General features: G+C 64.0%; 1 protein-coding gene and 2 non-coding genes across 5 annotated transcripts in view; 2 read left to right on the forward strand and 1 right to left on the reverse strand.

Annotated features, from left to right (window-relative positions):
* Positions 1 to 206: 206 nt before the first annotated feature.
* Positions 207 to 279, reverse strand: TRNAF-GAA. The gene has a single exon. It is a non-coding gene; the product is annotated as a tRNA-Phe (tRNA).
* A 126-nt stretch (positions 280 to 405) lies between these two features.
* The window catches only part of NDUFS7 (NADH:ubiquinone oxidoreductase core subunit S7), an 8,517-nt gene continuing 193 nt past the window's right edge, over positions 406 to 8,729 (forward strand). The window contains exons 1-8 of one of the 3 annotated variants that reach the window (XM_011375195.2): positions 635 to 762; positions 1,830 to 1,863; positions 2,686 to 2,754; positions 3,244 to 3,361; positions 4,454 to 4,633; positions 4,711 to 4,757; positions 5,356 to 5,444; positions 6,814 to 6,917. In XM_011375195.2, coding sequence (XP_011373497.1) covers positions 747 to 762; positions 1,830 to 1,863; positions 2,686 to 2,754; positions 3,244 to 3,361; positions 4,454 to 4,633; positions 4,711 to 4,757; positions 5,356 to 5,444; positions 6,814 to 6,911 — 651 coding nt within the window. In that variant the 5' untranslated portion in view covers positions 635 to 746 and the 3' untranslated portion in view covers positions 6,912 to 6,917. Of the gene's footprint in view, positions 763 to 1,829; positions 1,864 to 2,685; positions 2,755 to 3,243; positions 3,362 to 4,453; positions 4,634 to 4,710; positions 4,758 to 5,355; positions 5,445 to 6,813; positions 6,986 to 8,729 lie in introns of those variants that run through there. The other 2 variants (XM_011375194.2, XM_023520446.1) reach the window with 2 other exon arrangements.
* TRNAN-GUU lies at positions 410 to 483 on the forward strand. The gene has a single exon. It is a non-coding gene; the product is annotated as a tRNA-Asn (tRNA).

The following is an 8,729-nucleotide window of genomic DNA, read 5'->3' on the forward strand; positions in this document are numbered from 1 at the left end:
GTTTGGGCTGGAATCATAGTCACGGTGGGGACAGGGCTTGCTTTGAGTGCCTTGTTCTGTCCCTTCCCACATTGGCATGAGTTCCCAACAACCCTGCAGAATGGGGTAACATTTTGGGGAAGAAAAGTAAAAAATGACGCATTACGAAGGGAAGGAGCTGGACCAGCCTGGAGCGAAAGATAACGCTTACTTGAGTCAAAAACACTTGCCGAAACCCGGGATCGAACCAGGGACCTTTAGATCTTCAGTCTAACGCTCTCCCAACTGAGCTATTTCGGCTGGGCGGCAGGCGTCACTCTCGTCGCCACTCTACACCGTGCCGGGCCGCCCGCGCGCAGGCGCACCTTGTTCCGCTTGCAACAACCGCGCATGCCTCGTAGGCGCTCGCGTAGGAGCGTGCCGCAAAGCCGTCTCTGTGGCGCAATCGGTTAGCGCGTTCGGCTGTTAACCGAAAGGTTGGTGGTTCGAGCCCACCCAGGGACGCGCTACCGTCTTTTGCTTCCTGGGTCGCGAAGAAGGCGAGAGGTTCTCTTCCGTTTTCAGGGGCGTTTTCCGCGCACCCACTTGTTTTTCTATGCGTCGTGGGGCGTCTGGGGCGCGCGGCCGGGAACGTCCACGAAAGCGGAACTTTCCGCACCCGGGTTCTGGTTTTCGCTCACCAGCCGAACCTCCTTGGGCGACGGCCCCGGCGACCCGGAGCGCTAAAGAGGGAGGACCGCAGAGGTTGTCTGAAGGCCGAGGCCAAGATGGCGGCGCTGGCGGGTGAGCGGGTCGGGCACCGGGGTCAGGGGCCGCTCGGGGAAACCGAGGCCGGAGGGGGACTCGGGGCTCCCCGGGAAGGTGACATCGTTCGCACGGCAGGCATCCCAGCCTGGCCTGCTCCCGGGACCGCATAACGCGGACCGCACGGGGTCGCAGCGGAAAGCAGCGCCCCCGAGCAGGGGGTCGGGGATTTGTCTAGAAGCCGATCGGCGCGTCCTCATGCCGGCGCTTCGCCGTTAACGCCCGCAGCGCCGCCGGCCGGGGCAGGTCCCATTGCGATGGCTTTTTCGGGGGGCGAGGGGGGGTGACGACGCTCGTTACTTTGCGGAGGTGCGTGCAACCCCTGGCACGCCGTTTCGAGACGTCTGTGATTTCCGTGGCCGAGAACCACGGGTTCTGCTAACACGGGGCCTGTGGTCTGTTGGCGACACTCAGAATTAAAGAAAGGCCAATTTTCAATAAGACGTCGGTGACAACGGAGGCTGTTTTTCCTTCCCGTGCAAATTCCCATGTGTGCTGAACCGCGAAGGGCCTTTACCGGGGTGTGAGTTTATGCAAATCCCTAAACGTTTTAGTGGGGAAACTGAGGCTCAAAGAGGTGCAGGCGTCCGGGGCCAGGCAGTTAGCCTGTCTTCCGTGCTCACATCTGTGGCTTTGTTTACTGGCCCCACACCTGTCAGACACAGTCAAGGCCGCGGGGGCCGCGGGGACCCCGGGAGGCAGAAGGGCCGGCCTGTGCAAGCGTGGGGCAGGGTGCTCCAGGCAGACGGAACAGCCTGTGCGAAGGCTCCGAGGCAGCAGCCCTGACACGTGAGGACGTGAAGGCGGCATCGGTGTGCAGCCTGGCTTTTCTCCCAGGGACTGTGGGGCTTTAAGCAGCAGAGTGGCACTGTCTAGTTCACTTTTGAAAAACCCCTCTTTACCAAACGTTTGTTAGGTGGACTTTAGATAGACGAGGAGCAAGAGGGTGGGGGGGTCCCAGGCGGGGCTCGAGGTGGGACATCTGGCGGATGTGCCCTCTGGTGCTGCCCGCTACTCACTGCCGCCCCCTATGGTTTTCTCCGCAGCTCCCAGACTGCTCCGCCGGACCCTTGCTCTGCGGTGAGTGCCGGCATCTCTGACACTGACCACCTACCCTGAGGCCCTGGCGGGAGGGCTCGGTCTGGGAGGTGGGGCAGAGCTGGGAGGGGCTGGAGCAGCAGCAGACGGCCACCGGCTGCAGGTCACAGGGCAAGCTGGGCAGCAGGGGGGCCAGCAGTCCGCCCTCCAGCAGGTGGTGTGCAGGCCCCTGGGTGGCGAGAGGACACCCCAGGCTCACACTCTCGTCCGCCTCCACTGGTGCCCCCAGGACTCACACCTTACCTGTCTCAGGAAGGCAGTCGGTGTATTTGCTCAGATCACAGTCCCCTGCAGGCCTCCTCAGGACGGGAAAGCAGGTGGCCGCCAGGCCCTCTGCAAGAACAGAGCCCAGAAACTGAACCCCAGGACCATGGGACCAGGGACATGGCAGATCCGAGGAGAGGGTCTTCCTAGCAGAGGGGAGTCGGGGCCTTTGAGGCAGGCAGGACTGGGGCTGACTGTGCTTCGTTTTGATAAGGCCTTTTTCCTAGAAATAAAATACATATTCCCTGTAAAACAAATAGAAAATGGGATAAACGAGAGGCGTGAAATGAAAACCAGGCGCCCCGTAGACCAGGGCCCGCAGACATTTTCCGTGGATGTTCTGGGCTCTCTGGCGGGCACTACTCAGCTCTGCAGACAACACGGGAATGGATAGGTGTCAACAAACCTGTATTTACAGAAACAGGTGGAGGCTGGATCCGGCCCCTGGCCGCAGTTCTGCCGTCCCTGCCCGGGAGTAGCCCCTGTCGCAGTGCCTGGGGCGCCCGGGCTGCTATGAACGTGCGCTCTGTCTCCCTGCAGCTCGGGCCTGAGTGCGGCCGTGCAGGCGCGGCACGTCCACGTGAGCTCAGCTGCTGACAGCCCGAGCAGGTGAGGCCAGCCCTCCCGGGAGCCCGCACACACCAAAATCCGCCTCCCGCACAGCAGCGCCTGTGCTGGCTCCAGGACCCTCCCATTACCCAGTGGGACGACACAGAGAGGTCCCTGACCTTGGCACCCTGCCTGGCCCCCTGCCACGTGTCCAGGCCAGCAGCCTCACACCCCCACCGCAGAAGGGCCTCTGCTCTAGGGCGTATTGGATGAGCCCATTTTCCAGATGGGGAAACCGAGTCCCCGTGAGCACGGGCCTTGGGGCAGGCCCAAGCATCCATGACATCCTTGATCCCTTCATGCAGCGGGCTTGTCCTGACCCAGACGCGGCCCCGTCCAGCACTGCCCCCTGGGACAAGCCGTGACCAAACTTAGTCGTGCCTCTGAGTGGCCGCTCCAGGCCGGGCTCCAGGGTGGGGGCCGTGGGGATGGCCAGCGCCGTCTCCTGGGTCCCTGCCTGGCTAATGCCTCCCCATGTCCCATGCCCAGTGCCCAGCCCACCGTGTCCAAGGCCGGAGCCGTGGTCCCCAAACCCAGTGCCCTTCCCAGCAGCCGGGGCGAGTATGTGGTGGCCAAGCTGGATGACCTCATCAACTGGGCCCGCCGGGTGAGCACCTCCCCACACCATCCCCCACGTGCGCCTCCCCTAGTGGCCCAGGTGGCCAGCCCGGCCCCACCAGCTCCAGGCTCCGATGTCCCCTGTGTCCTTCCCTCAGTCACCAGTGAAGATGGCCCACCTGTCTTCTGCAGTTTTGACTTCTGTCCCTTTTTTAGAAAAGAGAAAAGTTGGCTTTTTTAACTAGAAAAGACGTGTGCTGAAAAGAGCAGAAAGTCTAAAAAGCCTGCCCTTCCCTATGTCTCCTCCCTCAAAGAGTGTGCATGGCATGTCTCCCACTGGGCACGAGTCCCTCTCGGGGGACAGGGGCTCTTTTCAGTGTCCAAGGGGTGCTGGGCCGGGCCAGGCTCAGTAACAATCCCCCGCTGAGGCCGCGCGCTGTCTGTCTTCTGTGTCTGTGCCACACACGATGCCACAGCGAGCTCCCCGCCAGGGCTTTTAGCTCCAGGACAGAGGAGTGCGCTGCAACCCGGTTTGTGGCTGCGAAGGCGCAGGGACAAGGTCAGGGTCAGCCAGCTCAGGCGCCAGTCAGGGCTCAGGCCCTGTCGTGTGAGCGCTGGCACATCAGGGGCCATGGGGGCCACTTCCAGGCCCTAGGTCAGACACGCAGGAGCAGAGGAAGGTCTGGCAGCGGGCACAGACGTGGGGAAGTGAGGCCCAGAGACATGGGTGCGAGTAGGAGGTTGGCCGAGGACATCCGGGAGGGCTTCCTGGAGGAGTCGCTGGACACCAGGAGGTGTCGGGACCAGGGCCTGTGCCGCTGTTAGCGGTTGGGGTCCAGGACGCACTGGCTTACGTGAGTGACATTAAGACCAATTTCGCCTGGGTTTTTTTTTTAATTCCTGTTTTCTCCTGTGGGAACGTGGTCGCTGAGAAGGGTGGCTGCCTGGCTCACTGTACCTTGTGGGGCAGCCTCGGGCCAGGGCAGCAACTCAAGCTGGTGGCAGGTGTCCGAGGGGCCTGGAGATCATCTCTGCGCCGTTTGTCACGAAAGGCTAGGATTCTAGACGTTTCTGTGTAAGAGTGCTCTGTGTCTTTAAACACGGGCCACCTTCCACTCACGGCTGACCGCTTGGCCCCCAGAGCTCCCTGTGGCCCATGACCTTCGGCCTGGCCTGCTGCGCCGTGGAGATGATGCACATGGCAGCGCCCCGCTACGACATGGACCGCTTCGGCGTGGTCTTCCGGGCCAGCCCGCGCCAGTCCGACGTCATGATCGTGGCCGGGACCCTCACCAACAAGATGGCCCCCGCGCTCCGCAAGGTAGACCCGGCCCCGCCACCTGCCCGGCCCCACTGCCCGCCTGGCCCTGCCGCCCGCAAACCTGCCGTCTCTTCCAGGTCTACGACCAGATGCCGGAGCCCCGCTACGTCGTGTCCATGGGGAGGTGAGAGACCAGGCTGGCCGTGGGCTTCCCTGCCTCTGTCTGTGCTTCCGTCTGACCAGGGCCCTCCAGGGGGACGTCCCAGGCCGTGAACCCCCGCAGCAGCAGGCGGGCAGCAACTCCGACGCCCCTGCACATGCTGCCCCCAGAGCGTCCCCTCCTGTTGCTTACCGGCGCCCCACCCCAGTGGCCCGTCCGGTCTGTTCCTTCGCTTCGCGCACATGGTGATGGCGTCATCGTCACCGCACGCACTCACACCCGCCTCCCCGCGTTGGCAAAGCCCGTTCGGCTGCTGACCGGCCCTGTCGGGGCGCAGGTTTGGACTGCACAGTTCCCCCTTCCCTGGCATGCGGTTCCGGAGGCTGTCATTCACGCTGCGGGGAACCGCCCCCTCTGTCTAGTTCCAGACCGTTCCATCACCCCGAGACCCCCCATACCCCCTAGCGGTCACCCCCCCTTTCCTGTGACTTCGTGTCCAGTCCTGCCCTTTTCGATACCCGGGCACCCGCTTGCACGTGACAGGGTGCAGGTCAGGGGTGGGATGCTGAGTGGGCGGGGCCAGGTGGCCCTCACGGCCCTCCCTCCCCCCTCCCCCCCGCAGCTGTGCCAACGGGGGTGGCTACTATCACTACTCCTACTCCGTCGTGAGGGGCTGTGACCGTATCGTGCCCGTGGACATCTACGTCCCAGGTAAGCCCACCGCCCGTGTCTCGGCCCCCCGGCCTCCAGGTCCATGAAGGAGCCAGTGCCGGCCCACTCACCCATGGCACAGGGTCCCCATGTCCCCGCAGACACGTGGGCTCCCCCTGTCCCCCAAGGGGCTCCCCGGTGTCATCCAGACGCCAGACCAGGCCCATGTCGGGATCAGGACTGACTTCCAGCTGTTTTTAAGCCACAGTTTTATATGATTCCACCTAAAAGAATCAAAACCAAAGAAATTCAGTTAGAAACCAGAAAAGGTCCTGGAGGCCAGGAACGGCGTCCACGAGTTCTCATCCTCCAGACGGGCGGGTGAGACCCCTCGCTCCGACCTGGGATCACCAGGGTGCGGGCTTCCGCGAACTGAACTGCAGGGTGCCCACTTAGGGCCGAGCGTTAGGAGAACAGAGTCTTCCGCACCGTTTGGGGTGCACTCGCACTGGAGCATGGTGCTTTCTCTGGTTTGCGCATCGCCGGGTGACCTGAGCATGCCTGGTTCTCCGCAGGGTCCTCCGCAGGGGGGCCTCCCAGGCATGTTGCTGGCACCTCTCAAAAGTGGAGAAACAGATTTCGATGCTGGTCTAGAGCCGATCGAAAAACGGGGCCGCTGTGATTAGCATTTTGCAAGTGTTTATGGAGGGGTTTTTCCAGGCCCCGGGGAGCCTGCAGGTTGTAGGGACAGAGCCTGACACAGCCGTGCTCAGAACCGCCTGTCGGTGGCAGAGGGCACGGTGGGCGGGCTTCGAGGGAGGCAGAGGCGACTACCCTGGCAGCTCGTTAGACTTGACCGGGAGCCAGTCCCTTGGTCAGCTGCTGCTTGTGTGACGGATGACCTCGGGCCAGTCTCTCGGGCATGTTCTCTGTCGCAGCTGGGCTGTCGTGCCTGTGCTGTCGGTCACCATGCACCCCACGCTCAGCTGAGGGACGACCGTGACGGCATCTGCCCAGCCCCCATGGCTGTGGTTGCCCTTCCAGGCCTGTCAGGTCCTGGGCAAGTCCTCGAGGTGTGACATGTCTGCTTTTTCAGCTCAGGAGTCTGGATGGGACCCGAGAGGACCCATCGGGGGTCCCTTCTCAGTATGCGGGCCTCCCCGCTCTGCCCCCCCGCCCCGTGACGGGCCGCACCCCCACCACCGCAGTGCAGATGCATGGGGCGAGGGCTGTCTTAGCCCTCCCCACCCCGGGACGTGGCCAACCAGCCCTCAGCCCCAGCTCACTTGTCCCAAGACCCTGGGCGGCCTGGCCTTCGCTGCCCCTAGTATGCCTTTTGACCTTCATTCTGGTTCAAGTGCCCTTGGCCAGCAGCAGGAGGAGGGTGGCCGGCCCCCAGGGCAGGGCACTGAGGCCATCCCGCCCCCAGGCTGTCCCCCGACGGCCGAGGCCCTGCTCTACGGCATCCTGCAGCTGCAGAAGAAGATCAAGCGGGAGAAGAGGCTTCAGATCTGGTACCGCCGGTAGCAGTGCTGACCGTCTCCATCACCATCCCCATCACCGTCCCCAGATGGTCAATAAACCCGAGAAGGCCGCCTAGACCGCTGCCGTGTGGTGTGTGGCCGGGAGGCAGGGTGGCAGCGGGGCAGCCGCCGGCCGGAGGGCCCAGCGTGGATGGGTGAGTGCCGCCAGACAGAGTAGGTCCCGAGACACAGGTCCTGGAGGCAGGTGGCCGGGCCCACACACCCCTCCTGGAGGCCTGCACTGCCCGTCGTGATGGGGGGCTTGTGGGGGATGGGTGGCCACTGCACTAGGGCTGGAGGGGGCCCCAAGTCAGACACTGGGCAGTGGGAGAGTGGGGACCTCAGCACGTGACACTGCCCGTCCAGTGGGCCGAGGGTCCTGGGCGAGGCCGATGTGAAGTTTGGCTCAAGGTTCAGCCTGACCAGGTGTGACCAGAACCGTCCTTGGCTCTCAAGGACCTGGGTGCTGCCACTCTCCCTGTGGTCCCAACCTAGTTCTGGACCCCAGATGTAAACCACAGGGGAGGAGGGCGGCTGGCTGGCAGCCTGGGGACGAGGTCATCCACGGTCTGAGCGAGCTGGAGCGGGGAGGCATGGGCTCCACGGGAGGGAGGAAGGGCCCAGCCCCTGGCCCCCTGCCAGCTGCTGAACAGGCTTCTCTCTGGAGCGGGGAGGAGTGAGCGAGCTGCTTTCATGTGGTGCTGCTGGGTGGCCAGGCCACTGGCAGTGTTTATTTTATCCCACGGCCCACAGGGAGCAGGTGCTGGTCCCCTTGCACAAGTCAGGGGAGGTGGCCCGGGGTCACGCTGCCGGCCAGGGGTGCAGCCTCAATTAGCACCTCAGGCTATGAGGCCACAAAGGCACTGAGTCGGGGTGCGGGGTGGCCAGCAGGCTCAGTGCTTGGTGACCAGGGGCGTGATCACCCGCGGGAAGGCATAGTAGCGGCAGTCGGCCGGCGGGACCAGCTCCATCACCTGCGTGCGGATGTTTTCCGGCCGGAAGCCGGCCTCCAGCAGCGCTGGCACCTGGGTCTCCTGCAGGGGGGAGGAGCCAGGTAACCTCCAGGCCCCGAGGCCCAGTGACACACACTCACACACCCTGGTGCCCACCCATCCTTGCGTAGCGTTCACTAGTGCCAAGGCCCCTAGGGACTGCAGCCGCTGCCGTCGCGCGCCCCCCACCCGCACCCGCCTCCCTTAGGCCCAACTGCTGAGTGAGACTGGGCGGATCCTGTGTTCCTGTGTCCTGGGCACCGGGCAGGGACCTTGTCTGATTCTCACAGGCGCTCATAGTCCACCTGAGAGCAGCTCGAGGGCTGGGGCAGGCAAGGGACCCTGCCAGGGCACAGGTGGCCACGGCTGCCTCCCTGCCCTGGTCGCTGGCCGCCTGGGGTGGGGCTTGGTCTTGGCACCTGGAACATGGTGCTGATGTCCGAGTACTTGGTCTTCATCAGCTCCCCCCAGGAGGTGAGGTTGCAGTAGGTGAGGACGCCCCCCGGCTTCAGCAGGCGAAACGCGTGGCCCTGGGAGGGGGGCAGCGATCAGGGCGGGAACGAGTGGCAAGAGGGGGACCGTGTGTGGACAGCACATGCCCCGACCCGGCCGGCCCAACCCCCATCGAGGACCTACCCTGATGAAGCCAAACTGGTGCGTGTGCCAGGTCTCCTCGGACAGTGGGTACGTGTCGTACAGGATCCCTGCAGAGAGAGAGGGAAGCCACGCCGTCAGGCTAGCTGCAGTGGCACCGGTGGCTGCACCTGAGGGACTTGCACGCGGCCAGGAGCCCCTGGGTCTGTCTCCTATAGGACAGATCCCCAACCGCC

The sequence above is a fragment of the Pteropus vampyrus genome, unplaced genomic scaffold (genome assembly GCF_000151845.1).
Source record: "Pteropus vampyrus isolate Shadow unplaced genomic scaffold, Pvam_2.0 Scaffold267, whole genome shotgun sequence".
NCBI lineage: Eukaryota > Metazoa > Chordata > Mammalia > Chiroptera > Pteropodidae > Pteropus > Pteropus vampyrus.